The 21,937-nt window shown below is 43.1% G+C and overlaps 1 protein-coding gene across 4 annotated transcripts in view; it reads left to right on the top strand.

Moving 5' to 3' along the window:
- The window catches only part of LOC129715327 (partitioning defective 3 homolog), a 954,144-nt gene that overhangs the window by 663,006 nt on the left and 269,201 nt on the right, over positions 1–21,937 (top strand). For 2 of the 4 annotated variants that reach the window (XM_055665202.1, XM_055665224.1), the window contains exon 18: positions 3,790–3,837. The exons of 1 other annotated variant lie outside the window; for it this stretch is intronic. In XM_055665202.1, the coding sequence (XP_055521177.1) occupies positions 3,790–3,837 (48 nt within the window). The remainder of the gene's footprint in view (positions 1–3,789; positions 3,838–21,937) is intronic. One more of the 4 variants, XM_055665210.1, reaches the window with a different exon arrangement.

Raw genomic sequence — 21,937 nt, 5'->3', positions numbered from 1 at the left:
GTTCCCATCCCTGGTCACACAGCAGTTGACTTCTTTGCAAGGCTCAGTGCTGGGACCCCAGCTATTTACAATATATATTAATGATCTGGATGAAGGAATTGAATGCAACATCTCCAAGTTTGCGGATGACACGAAGCTGGGGGGCAGTGTAAGCTGTGAGGAGGATGCTAGGAGGCTGCAAGGCGACTTGGATAGGTTGGGTGAGTGGGCAAATGCACGGCAGATGCAGTGTAATGTGGATAAATGTGAGGTTATCCACTTTGGTGGCAAAAACAGGAAAGTAGACTATTATCTGAATGGTGGCCGATTAGGAAAAGGGGAGATGCAACGAGACCTGGGTGTCATGGTACACCAGTCATTTAAAGTAGGCATGCAGGTGCAGCAGGCAGTGAAGAAACCAAATGGTATGTTAGCATTCATAGCAAAAGGATTTGAGTATAAGAGCAGGGAGGTTCTACTGCAGTTGTAGGGTCTTGGTGAGACCACACCTGGAGTATTGCGTACAGTTTTGGTCTCCTAATCTGAGGAAAGACATTCTTGCCATAGAGGGAGTACAGAGAAGGTTCACCAGACTGATTCCTGGGATGTCAGGACTTTCATATGAAGAAAGACTGGATAGACTCGGCTTGTACTCGCTAGAATTTAGAAGATTGAGGGGGGATCTTATAGAAACTTACAAAAATCTTAAAGGGTTGGACAGGCTAGATGCAGGAAGATTATTCCCGATATTGGGGAAGCACAGAACTAGGGGTCACAGTTTAAGGATAAGAGGGAAATCTTTTAGGACCGAGATGAGAAAATCATTTTTTACACAGAGTGGTGAATCTCTGGAATTCTCTGCCACAGAAGATAGTTGAGGCCAGTTCATTGGCTATATTTAAGAGGGAGTTAGATGTGGTCCTTGTGACTAAAGGGATCAGGGGGTATGGAGAGAAGGCAGGTACAGGATACTGAGTTGGATGATCAGCCATGATCATATTGAATGGCGGTGCAGGCTCGAAGGGCCGAATGGCCTACTCCTGCACCTATTTTCTATGTTTCTATGTTTCTAATGGCAACCACATCACATCCATTTTTGTCTGTTTGTGCGGTTCATTCATCTACCTTATACTTAATGCATCGAGATACACTACCTTCAGAACAGCCCCGCTAACATTCTGAGTTATTTTAATCCCATCTTGTTAAATGACCCTCATGCTACCATCTCCCTTTTCTCCACCTTTGCCTTTTAGTTCCCTCCATTTTGCTTCCATGCTTCCTTGCTCTGCTCATCCTCAGTCTCACTGCTCAGGTTCCCAAATCTCGACCATTCTCGGTTAAAACTACCCCCCAGAGCATTTGCAAGTAGCCCCTGAGAACATTGGTTCTGGTCTTGCCTGCTTGTATAATCTAAACCATACTCCACCCTGCTTTGTACATCTTGACATGGGAGAGATGGCTGATTACCCATTAGGTTCAGTTCGAATAACATTCTATGGGGGGGGAGGGGGGAGAGTTGAGAAAAATAATAATCTTGGGTGATAAATTAGACTGATGGTTGAATGAATATATGATGTATAATCTTTGCAAATTTGTAGACTAATAGGGACCATTTGTTCTCTTTATTAAGCGATGCAGGCTCAACATGGCATAAATACATTAACCTCACTACTACTTCCAGGCATTTACACTCTCACTACACTCGAATGAACCAGGTTGGAAGAATTATAAAGAAAGACATCTCGTGCCCATTAATCTCAGCATCACCTGGCAACAGATGTTGGGGTCATGATAGTATGGGACCTGTGTCAAAAAATGTCCATTGGAATCACTACATTTAATGCACTACATGCAAATATGGATTTGATCAGAGTGCTTTGGATCAGAACAGTAGGCGTTTAACTGGGAGTACTGTGGAATAAAACCAACTGAACAGTCTGTGAATTGAATGGTACACTCGAGAATGTTTTGTTTGTTCCATTGTGCTCATGTTTTGCTCGTAAGACTTGTTTGATACTTCAATCAACTGGAGTATTAGTCAGCTAATCGAATGTTCCATTTCCAGTCTTTTCATCCACCCAAGTTCTCTCACATCCCTTTTACCAATCCACCCACACTCCCCCATCCCAGATGATGCAGTTTTTTTTCTCCTCCTGCATCTGGTCTGACTGCCTATCACCTACTCATGCGATGTACTGGGTATCCCACCCCCCTGCCCAACCTAATTCCTTCTACCTCTCTTATCCTTTCCTTATCTGGATTCACTCATCACCTTCCTTACTTATCAGATTCCTACATCTTCTCCCAGCTAACAATGATCTATTCTACATGTTCCTTGATCTCCATCCCCCTTTTCATGTTTTCACACCTTGCACCTCCTTATCTATGGATCTCCCTCTCCCCCCTGACTCAGTCTGAAGAAGGTTCTTGACCCGAAACGTCACCCATTTCTTTTCTCCAGGGATGCTGCCTGTTCCGTTGAGTTACACCAGCTTTTTGTGTCTATCTTCGGTTTAAACCAGCATCTGCAGTTCCTTCCCACACATTCCTTTTGCACATCTCTTTACACAGGCTCATCTTGTATAGTAACTGGTTTGACTCGGAGCACAAATAATCACAGTTTCTTTCAAGTTTAATGCTTCGCATCTTGAATGAATCATTTCAGTAACTGATTAATCGTTATCCCATCCTTCTCCTGCCATCCGTACTTGATACAACTACTGCCCTGGGCTCATTGATATCCCTGCCACCTATGATCCAATAAACCAATGTTCCACTTCACTGCTTTAAATCCAAAAGCTGCTGAACAGCGGTGAAGAAGTGGTGGAAACTCAGAGTTCTTGCTTTGCGGATTAGATGACAAATTGTTTACCTGCCGAAATGGATGGGGAGAAAATATTTGCAAAGAAATGCGCTTCACTAAACAAAGCTCCAGCGCTGTCCTAGCCTATATATGGCACTCGCCCCTCATCACTGAAACAGAATATCTCATCTTTTGCTCCTTTGCCTGCCTGTGTGCATGCTGATTTTCACCAACGTGCACTCCCGATCGTGTCGGCGGTTTAAAACGACTCAATTGCAAATCTCTTCAGGTCATGAGAAACACTTCAAATGATGCTTACTTGACTGGGTGGTTGATATCCCTCCCAGCATTTCCTTCCCAAGTCAGCACATCAGTGAAGTTTAATCAGTTCTGGTGATGAAGAGAGGGCGAGCCACTGATTAATCAGGTGATTCAAGTGCCCATCAGCACTCAAGGAGCCAGGTAAAGTAGTGCTGGAATCTGGCATAGGCTCAATCACACAGCCAAAATTATGTCGAATGAGATTTAATTCCAGGTAATAAGTGGTCTCAGATGCCCCGACTTTTCCCAAATGGCTTTCGCGGATTCTCAACAAATATGATTGGAGTCTTGTCGAGAATTCACGAGAATTTTTTTTTTTTTGCAGTTTTTCTCCCCCACCCCACCCTGGTTGAATTATTTCAACTCAGTGGAAGGAGTGAAATGATAGACTGTCGATGCCAGTATTAAAACTACAGAGATCCATGTGTGGCTTAAGCTTGGAGAAATGCTCTAACTCAAAGTAACGATTTTCACATTAAGCTTAAAGAAAGTCTACAAATAATGCATGGTGAACAAACTCCTGAGAAATGACAATTATAATCTATATGCCTGCTTGTCAAACTAGGATATGATCTGCATGTAATGTAACCTCTGAGATCTCTAACTTGGAATCTGGGGAATTGTAATCAAGCATGTGGAATGGGGATACTAACCGTATTAATTTTTGACCTTTTACCTTTTGGCAGTAGCTGATGAGACTAATCATGATTCCCTGGCTGAACAGATAACCCCAGGTAAGGATTGTCAATAACAACCCAGTTGCTGCGGCTCTCTAGGTGATGTAGTAGGAACATGGTTACCCTGGCTACAGCAAATAGCCATTGAAATGCTCAAGTTGTGCGTTGTTTGTGTTTATCACCCTTGCTGCCTGCTATATGAGTTAATTCGCACATACTGATCCTTCACTCATTTCACATAAATCATAGCCAAAGAGTGGGGGGGGGGGAATAAGATTTCTTAAACTGCCAGTTGGTTCATTGATCTTGGAAGTCCAGGTAATTTAGATTTTTGTAGTTTTGTACGGTGATCAGTTCCATCAAACACAAACGCTCTTTCATTTTCCAAGTAATTTTACGGTTGACACCAAAATCAGTGGTGTTGTTTATAGTGAAGAAAATGTCCAAGGTGATGATAACAGGATCTGTTTAAACTGGGGGGAGTGGGCAAGGGAATGACTGATGATTGAATGGTGGAGTTGAGACTTGATCCTGCTCCTGTCACTTATGATCTTATGAGGGAATTCAACTCGGATAAGTGCAAAAGTGGTGCATTGTACGAAACTGAACCAGGCCACGATATACACACTGAATGGGCGGGCCTTGGAGAGTGTTATTGAACAGCAAGACCTTGGAGTAAAAGTGGATAGTTTCCTGAAAGTGGTGATAGAGTAAGAACGATGAAGAAGGTGTGTGATTTACACATGGATTTTTATCGGCAGTACAGAAGTTGGGACTATGTTAGAGATGTACAAAATGTTAGTGTGACTACACTCGGAGTACTGTATTCTCTTCTAGTTGCCATGCTATAAGAAGAATGTGATTAAAGAGCATTCTTTCAGGAAGGAGATGAGGAGAAATTTCTTTAGTCAGAGGGTGGTGTATCTGTGGAATTCTTTGGAGCCCAAGTCAGTGGATATTTTTAAGGCAGAGATAGATAGATTTTTGATTAGTACAGGTGTCAGAGGTTATGGGGAGAAGGCAGGAGAATGGAGTTAGGACGGAGAGATAGATCAGCAATGATTGAATGGTGGAGGAGTAGACTTCATGAGCCGAATGGCCTAATTCTATTCCTATCACTTATGACTGTCTTATGAAGAAAGACTGGATAGACTTGGTTTATACTCTCTAGAATTTAGGAGATTGAGAGGGGATCTTATAGAAACTTACACAATTCTTAAGGGGTTGGACAGGCTAGATGCAGGAAGATTGTTCCCGATGTTAGGGAAGTCCAGGACAAGGGGTCACAGCTTAAGGATAAAGGGGAAATCCTTTAAAAGAGAAGAACTTTTTTCACACAGAGAGTGGTGAATCTCTGGAACTCTCTGCCACAGAGGGTAGTTGAGGCCAGTTCATTGGCTATATTTAAGAGGGAGTTAGATGTGGCCCTTGTGGCTAAGGGGATCAGGGGGTATGGAGAGAAGGCAGGTACGGGATACTGAGTTGGATGATCAGCCATGATCAGAATGGCGGTGCAGGCTCGAAGGGCCGAATGGCCTACTCCTGCACCTAATTTCTATGTTTCTATGACCTTATGATTAAACTAGACAGAGTGCAGAAAGGGTTCACAGGAACGTTGCCTGCACTGAGAGCCATGAGTTGTAAGTAGCAAATACTTCTTCGACTGTCTTCCCTGAAACAAAGTAAGCCAAATGGTGACCTTGCAGCATAACGAGCCACAATCTACTCCCATGAGTAGGGGAGTCTAAAACTAGAGTGCATAGGTATAAGCCGAGAGGGGAAATATATAAAGGGATCTGAAGTGTGTTTTTTTTTTTTACATAGAGGTGGTGGGTACATGGAGCGAGATGCCAGAGATATAATTACAATATTTAAGATTTTCAGACAGGATCAGAGTTAGAAAAGTGTTAGAGGCAAATGGGATTAGTGTAAATAGGCATCTTGATCAGCATGAATGAGTTTGGCTGTCAGGCTGTTTCGATTATGTATAACTCAATGATAATAACATGTATAGGTAAAATTATAATGCCCACTGTGAGACTATTATCAAAGTTACTACTTTATTCATGCATTTCATGGGCTGTAACACTGGCTTGTTTAAGGCTGTAACCGTAATTTCTACCCAAGCAATGCTTCTTAGAGTTAAACAGTATGGACATATGTCCTTTGACCTATCTTCTCGATGCTAACCAAGTTGTCTATCTGAGATTCAATTTCCCCTTTGTTTGGCACATAACCCTCACAACCTTTTCTATCCTTGCACATGGCCAAATGCCTTTTAACCATTATAATTGTATTTGTCTTTGCAGCTTCATCTGGCAGCTCATTCTGTATCCAGTGTGTGCGGGGGTCCCTTTTAAAACTTCTTCCTATCATCTTAAATCAATACCCTCTAGTTTTGGATTCCTCTACCCTGGGGAAGGAGACTCGGACTCTGACCATGCATCTTATGTATGCCTCTCATGATTTTATAAACCCTTGTAAAGTTGGCCCTCAAACTCCTACACTCCAGGGGACTAAATTCCTGGATGGAACCTTAAATATCTCTAATAAACACCCTGACTCTATCCTACACACTAGGGACAATTTACAGTATTTAATGAAGCCAATTAACCTGCAAACCTGTACGTCTTTGGAATGTGGGAGGAAACCGGAGCATCCGGAAAAAACCCACATGGTCACTGGGAGAACGTACAAACTCTGTACAGACAGCACCCGTAGTCAGGATCGAACACGGGCCCACCATATTGCCCACTTGTTCCAATGTCTTGGGCCCCTCAGAGGCACCAGCTTCTTATGCGGCAACATATCAAATGCCTTTTGGAAGTCAATGTACACTACATTTACAGGTGCCCTTCTACAAACTCTTCCTGTCATATAGTTAATGAGCGATTCAGTGTGGAAACAGGCCCTTCGGCCCAACTTGCCCACACCGACCAACATGTCCCATCTACATTAATCCTACCTGCCTGCATTTGGCCCATATCCCTTCAAACCTATCCTATCCATGTTCCTGTCTAACTGCTTCTTAAATGTTGGGATAGTCCCAGACTCAACTACCTCCTCTGGCAGCTTGTTCCATACACCCACCACCCTTTATGTGAAAACGTTACCCCTCAGATTCCTATTAAATCTTTCCCCCTTCACCTTAAACCTATGTCCCCTGGTCCTCGATTCGCTGGGCAAGAGAATAGAATAGAATAGAATAGAATAGAATATGTTTATTGCACAAAACTGAGCAACGAAATTCCATTTACTTCTCCGTTAAAAGAAATACAACACAACACCAATGCACATATGTACAGTTAATAGTAAAATATAAATACATTTTTAAAAGAGTTTAAAAGAATTTAGCGGTATTCCTCGAAGTTACTTCTTGCTTCCCAGTGTTCACTATTGGAGTTAAGCTCTTTTATCGCACAATGGTAGAAACTATTTTTTAGACTCGGTGCATCTACCCAATCTATTCCTTGCATGATTTTGTACACCTCTATAAGGTCACCCCTCATCATCTTGCGCTCCAAGGAATAGAATCCCACCCTGCTCAACCTCTCAGTATAGCCCACTGGCCCTTCTTGCCTATGATCCCAGGCCACATGCAAACTGGAGAATTTGAGCAAATGTATCATTTCATAAAACCACGTTGATTAGATTTGATGACATGATTGGTTATGTGCCTCACTGCCTCATTCCTTAACAATGCTCTGATAACTTTCTTAATTATTCTGATCACCTTCCAACCATGTCTCTGTAATAGCTATTAGATCATATGCGTTTCTCCTGTCAGCTAGCTATGTGCATTCATATAAAGACCATTAAGCTGTGATTTTTTTTTTCAAGCAGTTTTTTTACTAACTCTGGATTTGCTCTACTGCTGAATACTTTTATTTATATTTTCTTCCCCTTGCATTTTATGTAAGAGTCCCTATTGAAGGGGCAGGAGAATAAAATAATGCAAACATACACTAATAGCATGAATTGGCAGGTGGCTTTTAGACGATGGACAATAGGTGCAGGAGTAGGCCATTTGGCCCTTCAAGCCAGAACTGCCATTCAATGTGATCATGGCCGATCATCCCCAATCAGTACCCCGTTCCTGCCTTCTCCCCATATCCCCTGACTCCGCTATCTTTAAGAGCCCTACCTAGCTCTCTTGAAAGTATCCAGATAACCGGACTCCACCGCCCTCTGAGACAGAGAATTCCACAGACTCACAACTCTCTGTGTGAAAAAGTGTTTCCTCGTCTCCGTTCTAAATGGCTTACCCCTTATTCTTAAACTGTGGTCCCTGGTTCTGGACTCCCCCAACATTGGGAACATGTTTCCTGCCCCTAGTGTGTCCAAATCCCTATTAATCAGATATGTTTCAATATGATCCCCTCTCATCCTAAACTCCAGAGTGTACAAGCCCAGCCGCTCCATTCTCTCAACAAATGACAGTTCCACCATCCCGGGAATTAACCTTATAAACCTACACTGCACTTCCTCAATAGCAAGAATGTCCTTCCTCAAATTAGGGGACCAAAACTGTACACAATACTCCAGGTGTGGTCTAACCAGGGCCCTCTACATCAGCAGAAGGACCTCTTTGCTCCTATACTTAACTCCTCTTGTTATGAAGGCAAACATGCCATTTGCTTTCTTCACTGCCTGCTGTACCTGCATGCTTACTTTCATTGACATGAACAAGGACCCCCAGATCCCGTTATACTTCCCCTTTTCCCAACTTGGCAGCATTTAGATAATAATCTGACTCACATTTATCCACATTAAACTTCATCTGCCATCACCCAACCTGTCCAAGTCACCGTGCATTCTCATAGCATCCTCCTCACAGTTCACCCTGCCACCCAGCTTTGTGTCATCTGCAAATTTGCTAATGTTACTTTGAATCCCTTCATCTAAATAATTGATGTATATTGTAAATAGCTGCGGTCCCAGCACCGAGCCTTGCGGTTCCCCACTAGTCACTGCCTGCATTTCTGAAAGGGACCCGTTAATCTCTACTCTTTGTTTCCTGTCTGCCAACCAATTCTCTATCCATGTCAGCACTCTACCCCCAATACCATGTGCCCTAATTTTGCCCACTAATCTCCTATTTGGGACATTATCAAATGTTGTGGTGCAATTAGACCAGCATTGACTGTTTTACTGAACTCTTTGTGTTCTGAGGTTCTCTTGTAATTGGCTACAGACAAGTCCAGGCACATGTGAGGCAATAACTTGTGGGAATCTTCTATTTTTTAATGTCCTGAATTGTATTGTTGAGATCTCTTTCAGTATTCTCACTTTGGAATGTCCGTATGTATGTTCCAACCATTTTGCCCACAAACTCTAGTCAGAATCGTAGTTTTAAGGTTGCACTCCATTTCTCCCTTATATGTGGCAAAATAGAGTATTGAAGGCCACTGTGCTTTCAATCCATCTGCCTAATGCCTAATCTGCCTAATGCCTAATCTCTGGAGATAAGGAATGGGTGACGTTTCGGGTCGAGACCCTTCTCAGACCCGAAATATCCCCCATTCTTTCTCTCCAAAGATTCTGGCTGACCCGCTCAGTTGCTCCAGCTTTTTATGTCTATCTTCAGTTTAAACCAGCATCTGCAGTTCCTTCCTACACATAAAGTTTAATCTTTCTCTCTTATTTTTCTGTGATTTCCTACACTTTGGTGTCAGCAATCATATGTTGTTATATCTAAATGTGATCGTAGAGTTAAGGGTCTGTCCTACTTGGGCGACCTAATACGCGAGTTCTGGCGAGTTTTCCCTGGACTCATACTCGCAGCATGGTCGACACAAGGTCGTAAGAGGTCTTCCTAACTCTCCTTCATGCTCGAGAGTGGTCTCCGCGTACTCGAGGCCTCAGCTAGGTCGCGGCGTATTTTTCAACGTTGAAAAATGCCCGCGAGTAAAAAAAAGGTTACCATGGAAAAAATCGATACTTTTTTTACTGGTAAGTTTAGTCGTAGTAGGTCGTAGAAGGTCGGCATGTTAGTCGTAGGTAATCAAGGGTAGTCGAAGATAATCAAAGGTAGTCGTAGATAGTCTTCATCATAGTCGAAGGAGATCGAAGGAGATCGTCTTCACTCTCCACTATTCGGTGTTCAATTTTCCCGAAGTTAGTCGTAGCTAGTCGTAGCTAGTCTTCAACATAGTCGAAGGAGGTTTTCACCATAACATTTTTGCAAACTCTCCTAATCTCTTTTAAACTCGCCAATTAGGTCGCCCAAGTGGGACAGCCCCGTTAGCGTAGTACAGCATGGAAACAGGTGCTTTAGTCCAACTCATTCATGCCAATCAAAATAAACCCCATTGTCCCCATGGACCATATCTAAACCTCTCCTATCCTGTACATCTCCAAATGTCTTTTAAGCATTGTTATTGTACCTGCCTCAAATACTTCATCTGACACTCGTTCCATCTAACCATCACGCTCTGTGTGGAAAACTTGCCCCACAGGCTCCTATTAGATGTTTATTGTCTCACCTTAAACCTCAGATCTCTGGTTTCCTGATTTCCTTATCCTGGGAAAAAGTCTCTGCACATTCACCATATCTATACCCGTCGTGATTTTATACACCTCTATAAGGTCAACCTTCAGCTTTATTGCACTCCAAGGTCTAACCTGACCCACCTCTCCCAATAGCTCAGGCCCTCGAGTTCTGGGAACATCCTCGTCTATCTTCTCAGCACATTTTCCAGCTTCATGGCATCTTTCCCATAGCAGAACACATGTCTGGTAACTGAAACATGCACTGAAAGAGGTCCCAGCACAGGTGATATTTGGCCAGTGGTAGAGGTTGCTTATCACCTCTACATTTATTGCCAACAATTTCTAGTTTGGATTTCACGTAGCTGTATCTTTGCTTCTTACATATTTAGTTTGGGTGATGAGAAATTATACCACATTGCCAGCATTAATAAAATTCTTGTGTAGGAAAGAACTGCAGATGCTGGTTTAAATCAAAGGTAGACATAAAATGCTGGAGTAACTCAGCGAGTCAGAGGTTTCGGGTCTGAAGAAGGGTCTCGACCTGAAACGTCACCCATTCCATATCTGCAGAGATACTGTATGACCCGCTGAGTTACTCCAGCATTATGTGCCTGTCTAAGATTAGACATTAAACAAGAGGACATGACTTCAGAATTAAGGGACAGAAGGTTAGGGGTAATATGAGGGGGAACTTCTTTACTCAGAGAGTGGTAGCGGTGTGGAATGAGCTTCCAGTGGAAGTGGTGGAGGCAGGTTCATTGGTATCATTTAAAAATAAATTGGATAGGCATATGGATGAGAAGGGAATGGAGGGTTATGGTATGAGTGCAGGCAGGTGGGACTAAGGGGAAAAAAAAATTGTTCGGCACGGACTTGTAGGGCCGAGATGGCCTGTTTCCGTGCTGTCATTGTTATATGGTTATATGGTTATTAGCCAGATAGGCTGCAGATGGATTGAAAGCACAATGGTCTCGACCCAAAACGTCACCCATTCCTTCTCTCCAGAGATGCTGCCTGTCCCTCTGAGTTACTCCAGCATTTTGTGTCTATAATAACATTCTTGTTGTACACCTTTTGAAACGTTTATTATTTCTCATTGAGAGACATGGTGGAATGAGTTTGCAGTGGTAGTTCTTGTTTCTTGCAGTGCAGAGACTGGAGAGAAAACAAAGTAATCCATACACACCCTTCAACATAGCACCAGTTGAGGAGATGTTTCAGAAGATAGACACAAAATGGTGGAGTAGCTCAGCGGGACAGTAACTCAGAAGAGACATTTCATATCTGCATCCACATTTTAAAAATGCTTGATCTTCCTTTGTTGAATTCTCGTTTTTTTTCTCTCACTTCCCAGGATTGCTGCTTTTGTTTAGGCAATGTTATGTACCATTTTCTTATTTGTAAATGTTTTTAGCTTCTGTTGTTGGCCACAGCTGGATTTCTTTTCCTGTCAGTGTGTTTCTGTCACGCAAACTGTGTATTAATTCTTTAAATGTTAGCCATCGCGAGATTGCTGTCGTACCTTTTTATACCATTTCCCAGTCTGCCGTTGCCAACATATCTCTGGCTTGCTTCTTCAAAGATTTTGGACTCGCATTAGGAAGATAAACAGGAAACTCCTACGTTTATTTATGAACATAAAAGGAACTAGGATAAGAAAAGAAAGAGCATGTCCTATTGGAGATTAAGTTGAAATCAAGTGTTGAGGCAGAATATTTGTGTACAGCTCCAAATGAATTGTTGGTATTCAACATAGAGACATACAGGCACAGGAACAGGCCCTTCGGCCCATCGTGTCCATGCCCATCTACGCTAATCTCAATTGCAATGTGTCTCTCTCAGTCTTGCCTATTCCAAAAGCTTCTTAATAATTGCATCTGATTCCAGACCCATCTCTGGCAGCATGTTCCAGCTTATCAACCCGAGGGGCATTATGCTAACATTGGCACGTAAAGTATTGCAAATAAAAAAAAAAACACAGAGACAATATCAAGCCAAGTCAAGTCAAGTTTATTTGTCGCATACACATACAAGATGTGCAGTGAAATGAAATACGTGATGGTTTGGGCATCATTGAAGGGGAATGCTGTTCTTAGATTTGAACAAGTTTTTTTTTTGGATAAGTTGCTGCATTTAACGTTGTGCAGTAGGTAATAGTTTCGAGATACAAGGAACATCAGATAACGGTTGGATAACCAGAATCTCAGCGGGTCAAGCAGCATTTCGGGAGGACATGGATAGGCAATGTTTCGGGTAGAGATCCTCCTTCAGAATGTTGCAGGCTAGATAGAACGAGGGCAATCAAGACTATCAAACAAGCTCTTTCTGGTTGGCAGAATGTCATGCGTGATGTGGCACAGTGATCAGTGCTGGAGCCTCCAATTTTCACAATTTATAGAAATGATTTGGATGAATAGCAAATATTGTTGCTAAATGTGCTAAAGTAAGTAGACAATTAAATTAGTGGGGAGAGGACATAAGGGTTAAATGAGTGAGTCAAGGTATAGAGAGTCATAGTGATACAGTGTAGAAACAGGCCATTTGGCCCAACTTGCCCACACTGGCTATCATGTCACGCTACACTAGTCCCACCTGCCCACGTTTGGTCCATATCCCTCCAAACCCGTCCTATCCATGTACCTGTCTAACTGTTTCTTAAATGTCAGGATAGTCCCAGCTCAACTACCTCCTCTGGCATCTTGTTCCATACACCCACCACCCTTTGTGTGAAAAAGTTACCCCTCAGATTCCTGTTAAATCTTTTCCCCTTCACCATGAACCAATGTCCTCGATTCACCTACTCTGGTGCTATGGAAAACAGTATGAAATGTTATAATCCAGAGCTGGATTACTTTGAAGATAGACACAAAATGCTGGAGTAACTCAGGTGGGCAGGCAGCATCTCTGGCGAGAAGGAACGAGTGACGTTTCGGGTCGAGACGCTTCTTCAGTGTATTACTTTGTTTAGTTCTGGTCATTGCATTAAGTAAAGGAGATGATACAGGAAATTTACAAGCATGTAGCCAGATTTTGAGAATTATAGTGGCTTTTTGTTTTTAGAATATTGTCGCCCAAATAGAGATTTTATGGAGATATGCAAAATAATGATAAATTTGGGCCGAGGGAGCTTGAAGGAGCTAATTCTCTGGACAGAGATTGCTAATGAGAAAGCTAAGGCTTTATGGGCTTGTCCCACTTAGGCGATATTTTACATAGAAACATAGAAACATAGAAATTAGGTGCAGGAGTAGGCCATTCGGCCCTTCGAGCCTGCACCGCCATTTAATATGATCATGGCTGATCATCCCACTCAGTATCCCGTACCTGCCTTCTCTCCATACCCTCTGATCCCCTTGGCCACAAGGGCCACATCTAACTCCCTCTTAAATATAGCCAATGAACTGGCCTCAACTACCCTCTGTGGCAGAGAGTTCCAGAGATTCACCACTCTCTGTGTGAAAAAAGTTCTCCTCATCTCGGTTTTAAAGGATTTCCCCCTTATCCTTAAGCTGTGACCCCTTGTCCTGGACTTCCCCAACATCGGGAACAATCTTCCTGCATCTAGCCTGTCCAACCCCTTAAGAATTTTGTAAGTTTCTATAAGATCCCCTCTCAATCTCCTAAATTCTAGAGAGTATAAACCAAGTCTATCCAGTCTTTCTTCATAAGACATTTTAGGCCACTGCCAGCGAACACGACATTGAAATTCACTGAAATCAGCACCGGCGACAACCTACGACACCTGTCGACAACCGACGACATCCTGGCAACACCCTACAACATCCTGGTGACTGCCTACATTAACCTGGCGACAACCTACGACAGCACCTACGTCAAGCTACACTCATTTGGCTTCAAATCCCAAGGTCGCCACTGTCGTCGAAAAATTTTCAACAAGTTGACATTTTTTTGGCGACCAGAAAGACACTACGACTAATTTGGGCGACTGAGGAGACTACTCACGACCATAAAGGTGACAGCCCGGCAACCAACGGTGACCATGTGGCGACCGCATAGTCTCCTGTTGTCACCTAAAAAGTCGCTTAAGTGGGACAGGGCCATTAGTTAACTGATGGAAGAATTAGATGGGAGTTACTGGGAAAAAAACCCCACAAAATAGAAATAGGAGGACGAGAAATCACTGCCCAAAAAGTGCAGGTGGAAACACTCAAAACACACTTAAAGGTCTAACAATTGAATTTTTGAAAAGATAATGGGAAGATTGATGAATGTTTAAGGGGCTATACCCTACAAAACTACCGATTGAAAGCTGGGAAAAGGAGCACTTGAACACAATGGGCCAATTGGTCTCCTCTGCGTCATAAATGTCAGGATTTATCATATTATAGCTCATAGCTGCCTTTTGAAAATCCTGCCACTGCTATCCTGCTTGGCAGATTTATCCAGGCCATAATTGCCTTTAAATAAGAAAACCGATAACTACTTGAAATGTATTTTTCACTAATATCCAGTTCCCTTGCTTATTTTTTTTCTTGGTTTGTAGTAATAATCAAGTTTTATGCGAAATCTCCAGCCTTAGTGTTTTATGGGTGATGACATTCTGCTATTAATTGTTTTCTTCCTTGCCTGTACTGCTTGTGATTTTACAATGTCTCCCCCATACTCCTCTGCTATCTCTAACATGAGATAGTCATAGAGTGGTACACTGTGGATTCAGGCCCTTCAGCCCAACTTGCCCACACCGGCTAACATTTCCCAGCTATACTAGTCCCACCTGCCTGCATTTCACCCATATCCATCCAAACCTGTCCCATCCATGTACCTGTCTAACTGTTTCTTAAATGTACGAATAGTCCCAGCTGGCAGTTGTCCGTATACCCACCACCCTTTGTGTGGAAAAGGTTACCCCTCAGATTCCTATTAAATCTTTTTCCCTTCACCTTAAACCTATGGCCTCTGGTCCTCGATTCCCCTACTCTGGGCAAGAGATTCTATGCATCTACCCGATCTATTCCTCTCATGATATTATACACCTCTATAAGATTATCGCTCATTCTCCTGAGCTCCAAGGCATAGAGACCCAGCCTACTCAACCTCTCCCTATAGCTCACACCCTCTAATCCTGGTAACATCCTTGTAAATCCTCTCTGAACCCTTTCAAGCTTAACTATATTTTCCCGGTAACATGGTGCTCAGAACTGAACACAATAAGGACATTTTCTGCTGTAGATTGTCAAGAGTATTTGATAACAAACTGAAACTCTAAGTTTTAAGAAAATAGAGGCATCTGAGCAATGTCTTTGCGATGACATATATGCGCTGGGCCCAGTACAGGTCATTCAAGATGTTACCGCCATGAAATTGAAGCTGCTAACTGTCTCCACTGCCAACCCACTAATGAAAACTGGCATGTGGTGTCCCAACTTCCCCATTCTGAGTGAGTCAAGATATAGTCATAGTGATCCAGTGTGGAAACAGGCCCTTCGGCCCAATTTGCCCACACTGGCCAACATGTCCCAGCTACACTAGTCCCACCTGCCTGCGTTTGGTCCACACCCCTCCAAACCAGTCCTATCCATGCACCTGTCCAACTGTTTCTTAAACGTTGGGATAGTCCCTGCTCAACTACCTCCTCTGGCAGCTTGTTCCATACACTCACCACCCCTTGTGTGAAAAAGTTACCGCTCAGATTCCTATTAAATCTTTTTCCCTTCACCTTAAACCTATGTCCTCTGGGCACGAGACTCTGTGCAACTGCCCGATCTATTCCTCTCATGATTTTGTACACTTCTCGAAGATCACCTCTCATCCTCTTGCGTTCCAATGTATAGAGTCCCAGCCTACTCGACCTCTTCCTATGGCTCAGACCCTCAGGTCCTGGCAACACCCTCGTAAACCTATAGCTCTGACCCTCTAGTCCTGGCAACATCCGTATGATGGTTTAGACTTGAACCCCATGCATGGTTAAATAAAAAGGCTATCAAGGAGGTATATTGAGCTATATGAAATATTAAAGCGGCATAAGATAAACCTGGCGTGATGTTTCAAAGCAAGGCAGAAAAGTAGGACAACAGGATTTGAATATAAATTAGTGAAAAGTAAAATTTTAACAGATAGTTGGAAGATTTCCTTTCAAAGAGTGATTCATGTTTGGTCTAATCTGTCAGGGATGTTAACAAATTGTCGTCTTTCCATAAGAGACTGCTATTCAAGTTATAAACCTCGACTTTCCGTTGAACTTTTTATATTTTTCCACTCGGTTATCTGCATTCATTATACTACGCCTGCCACTACTTGCTAAGCCTCTTTTCTAAGCCTGCCCTTTCATTTTCATGTCTCTGCTTAGAGCAGATTGTTTTTCATCTTGTGCTCTATTTTATATTTAAATTCAGTTGCCATGTGTCTCATCTAAATCCTTCTCCAAATCTTTTAAGTCACGTCTCTCCCTGTTCCTCTCTTCATATTCGCTTTTTTCAACAAAATTCCCATAATTGTTCTTGTTTTTTTTTGATTTCCTGGTCATCAGTGTGCATTGGAAACAATGAAGATCCAACTGTTTACTCTGATGGGACTCAACTCAATAACTCCCCCTCCTACCAGCCTCCCACCCGACAGATCATTACATGTCTCTTGAAGAAGGGTCTCGACCCGAAACGTCACCCATTCCTTCGCTCCAGAGATGCTGCCTGTCCCGCTGAGTTGCTCCAGCATTTTGTGTCTATCTTGAATACCTTCTTCTGCTTTCATTGTGTAAGTCTGCCGCTCACACTATTTCACTGTAAATGGACAGCCTACATTGAAAGTACAAGGGTTGAAGTACAAGGTTCTCCAAATCTGAAATTATCAATCTTTTTTCCTTCCACGTTATTAACTTTGGTTTGATTGAACAATTGAAAAATGCGCTAAAACAATTTGTAAAATCCAGACGGAAACCAGTTTTGAAACTTCCATTTGTTTCTCCGTTTGTGGTGCCAATCATGCCTAGTAACTTTGATTTTCCTTTGCACATTGTAAGCAGCCATTTTTATTTTGATTCTCTCTCAGGCACAATTTGTAGTTATGTTACGTTTAGTTGTAATGGATTAGAGCTAGGTGAACGCTTTGACTTGTTAACGATTGTGGTGAAAAATTAGAAGGGGAATAGGGATAATCCAGGAAACTATCGACTGTTGAGCCTCACGTCAGTGGTAGCGAGGCTATTGGAGAGGATTCTTGGGGATTGGATTTACAAGTAGAGGCATCTGAGCAATGTCTTTACGATGACGTATATGCGCTGGGCCCAGTACAGGTCATTCGAGATGTTACCGCCATGAAATTGAAGCTGCTAACTGTCTCCACTGCCAACCCACCAATGAAAACTGGCATGTGGTGTCCCAACTTCCCCATTCTGAAGTCCATGATCAGTCCCTTGGTTTTGTTGACATTGAGTGAGAGGTTGCAGCACCATTCAACCTGGGTGTTTGTTCCACATCCCTCCTGTACGCTGACCCCATCACAACCCGCCATTCAGCCAACAACAATGGTTCTGGCGGTGAATTTAAAGACGGCTTTGGAGCTGTGCTTAGCCACACACCAATGGATGTAAAGAAAGTGGAGAAGACCTTGAGATGCACCGGCGCTGATGACCAGTGGGGAGATGTTGCTGATGCATGTGTAGGAAGGAACTGCAGATGCTGGTTTACTCCGAAGATGGACACAAAATGCTGGAGTAACTCAGCAAGACTGGCAGCATCTCTGGATGGAAGGAATGTGTTATGCTCATTGAGGTCTGCTGATGAGGAAGTTCAGGATCCAGTTGCAAAGGCAGGTACAGAGACCATGTTCCTTGAGCTTTGAGATGAGTTTGAGATAATTGTGTTGAATGCCAAGCTGTAGCCAAGAGACCCCAGCCTGACGTATGTGTTCCTGTTATCCAGATGGCCGAGAGCAGAGTGGAGAGTCAGTGAGATAGCATTTGCTCTTGACCTGTTGTGGCGATAGACTAATTGATGAGGATCCAGCTTATTTCTGAGACACGAGTTAATTTGTGCCATAACCAACCTCTTGGAGTGCTTCTTTATGGGAGATGCAAGTGCCACTAGACAATAGACATTGAGACAGGTGAATATGCTCTACCTTGGGCACCTGTACGAAAGGTGCCCTTTTGAAGTGGGAGGGAACCTCAGACCACAGAAGCGAGAGATTGAAGAAGCCCTGGAATACTCCAGCCTGTTTGTCCACTCTTTCAAGTCATGTCTCCCTGTTGCTCTCTTCATATTAGTGATTTTCAACAAAATTTCCATCATTGTCGTTGTTTTTTATTTCCTGGCCAGGCATGCCATCTAGTCTGGAAGTTTTGCGTGGATTTCCGTTCTTGAAGGATGTTTGGGTACAGGCCCAGAGACTGAGATGGAATGGCCATTAGAAGTTGTAGAGCTCTTGTACGTGTGACTTTCTTCTCCCTCTGAAAACCTGCATAACAAGTCTGGAAGTGATACGTCATTACCACTGGCCGGTTTTGCCTTGTAGGAAGTTGGAGTGTACAAGCCCTGCCTCAGCTGTACGAATGTCTTTCTACGACTCCATGCTTGTCCTGAATTGTCTCTGCTCTCATGATGACCTTTAGCAGGTCATAACTGAACATCTTGTATGACTGGAGCTCCAGTCCAGACATGTGGCCTTCAGCTGATTACAAATGTCCTGACTCAACCTAGGCTTTTGTTTGTGGAAGATTTGTGATTTTTTTTTGTTGGTACACCGAATCAACGTATTTCTTTATGAAGTCAGTGATGACTGTGGCATTTTCATTGAGGTCCGTTGATGAATCCTTGAATGTTGCGCACCGTGCCAATTTGAAGCATTCCCGTAACTTTTGTAGTGCCTCCCCTGACAAAACTCTTTGCCTGTTCACAAGAAGAAGCAGGGCAGTCAGTGGTCAGCTTTTCTATAGTGCCAATGAGGTAGGCATTCTGGATGATGGTCTGGTATTGGTTGATCATGTTGGATCCCCCTGTGTTGAAGGTGATGTGTTGTTGGTAGCTAGACCAAGATTAGAGCAAGACGAGTTGAATTTCCCAGCAATGATGAGGAAGGCAGGTGGCTGAAATGGCGATAATGAAAGGCAAGGCCATTTCGTGCTTGCTGATTGTTGCGCTCAATTCCTCGAATACCAGCTTGACATCTGCCTAAGGCGGGGTGTCGACTGCAGTCAGGATGAGGACTAAGAACTTCCTTGATCAATAGAATGGTCGGCACTTACCCACTACATATTCCAAGTCGACGGAGACGCCATTGGACATGACCGACATGTGTGAGCACCACATTCTTTCTTTTCCTCATGTCACTGACTGGTTCATACGGTGGATGGAAAATCCCAAGGGTTGCAGTGCGATGTCTGGAGAATCAGACATGAGCCTTGTCTCTGCGAAATAGATTTCACAGCAGTTGCCCATTTCCCTCTGATATTGCAGATGGTCTTCCATCTTGTACTCCACCAGTTGTACATTGGCCATAGGAATGCAAAGGTGCTGACATGCCCCTATGTTTTGGTCCTACCTGAAGACCTCAGTGAGGAAGTGCTGTCAAAGGAGAGAGCAGGGTTCAGATCAATCACAGACATGGGCAGAGAATTGGCAGGTGGAGTTTAATCCAGACAAATGTGATGAGTGGCTCTTTGGGAGGTCGAATGTAAGGGGTGCGTATACATAGGGATCTTGGGGTCCAAGTCCAAAGCTCCCTGCGAGTGGCAACAACTGGCACATAGAATGGCAAAGAAGGCGTATGATGTGCATGGCTTCATCAGAGGGACATTGAGTATATGGGTCAGAAATCCATGTTGCAGCTGCATAAAACATTGGTTGGGCTGCGATTAGAATATTGTGAGCTGTCACCACAGGAAAGATGTGGAGACTTTGGAAAGGCAACCGGTTAACAGATGATGCCTGGATTAGAGAGCATTAGCTCAAAGAAGATGTTGGATTGTTTCTTTGGAGTGTCAGTGGGAAGCCTGATTGAAGGTTATACAAATCGTGAGAGGGTAGAGAGACAGAATCTTTTCCCCAGGGTGGAATTATCAAATACTAGAGGGCATAGCTTTAAAGATACGTGGGGTGGGGAGGAGGGAGTTATTAACTCCCAAGATTCCGCCTAGAATGATTGACATGCATGTAGGGAGACCAAGTGCTTTTCAATCGGCACATAAAAATGCAGGGAATAGCAGCGTGTGGATCTCGTGCAGGCAGAAGGGATTGGTTTAATTTGGCATCATGGCCAGCACAGATATTGAGGGCTGAAAGGTCTGTTCTGTACCGTACTTTACTATTTCCTATGAAGTTGTTTTTATGTTCAGAGTAAGCCAATCGATGTCCCTCTATGTTACTCCAGCATTTTGTGTCTATCTTTGGTGTAAAAACCAGCATCTGCAGTTCCTTCAGGAAGGAATAGGACTATGTAACGAGGACTAGGCATAGGATTATGTTACGATCTTTGGGGCTGATATTGTAGGCATTGCAGATGATGAAAGTTATTGCTGTAGTGAGCACTAAATAATTGGGGAAGAGTTATGATTGAAGTGAAGTTCAGTAAATATTTTAAAGGCAACGCGGCTACAGAATTTTATAAAAGGCACACATTGACTTGCTTTCAAAGCAATTGTAGTCACTCTGACACTTAAATATGTTTCAGTGCCACATGCACAATTTCAAAGGTGACATAGATTTAATTCTACATCTAATTAATTGGATCAAAAATCATGCATTTTATTATTTGGTTATTAAACCACTAAAAATCACACATACATGACAAAATGTATAGCTGCTACTAAATTCTTAGTGAGAGGCAGCATCGAGATAGGCCTTCCAGCCCACTGAGTCCACACTAACCATTAACCACCTATTTACGCTAATCTATATTATTTTTGTTCTCTCTACATTATCATGAGGTCATAAATGATAGGAGCAGAATTAGGCCCTTCGGCCCATCAAGTCTACTCCGCCATTCAATCATGGCTGACCGATCTCCCCCTCCTAACCCCCGTTCTCCTGCCTTCTCCCCATAACCCCTGACACCCGTACTAATCAAGAAATCAACTCTTTATCTTCTATCAACTCTCTTCAGATGGTACTGTTCACCCGCATGCTAAGGGTCATTTGCAGCGGCCAGTTAACCTCGACAGCCATGCGATTTTAGGATGTGGGAGGAAACTGGAAACCTCAGGAACAGAGGAAAAAGATGCAAAGTCCACAGAACCCTAGGTCAGGAGTGAACCTGGGCTTCTGGTGCTATAATGCAGCAACTCAGCTCGCTGCACCACTGTGCCAGAACTGCTTTGCAACTTGAAGCAAGCGCAGGAATCTTCGTTTGTTTGTTAATAAAGCAACTCTCATTGAGTGGTGCAGGAGTCTCTGCATCGGGTTTAAAGGATTGTCCTTTGCAAAGAAATTCCCGTGACATAGATTTAATTCTACATCTAATTAATTGGATCAAAAATCATGCATTTTATTATTTGGTTATTATGCACCAATAAAAGAAAGATTACATCCTCATAGCTGAGGCTACAGGTTGTGAACTAATCGTTTATGTCCTCCCCTCATTCCTTCAAAGAGTTGAACTTGAATGGCCTGAGGTTAAAAGCCATGCCCTTAACTACTAAGCTACCTGTCTTCCAAGATAAATATTTAATTTCAGTTTTAGTTATCGAAAAGGGGTGAAGCAGACGTATTTCACC

The sequence above is a fragment of the Leucoraja erinacea genome, chromosome 2 (genome assembly GCF_028641065.1).
Source record: "Leucoraja erinacea ecotype New England chromosome 2, Leri_hhj_1, whole genome shotgun sequence".
Lineage (NCBI taxonomy): Eukaryota > Metazoa > Chordata > Chondrichthyes > Rajiformes > Rajidae > Leucoraja > Leucoraja erinaceus.
The sequence above is the reverse complement of the archived record's forward strand: the minus strand, read 5'-3'. Positions and strand labels throughout refer to the sequence as shown.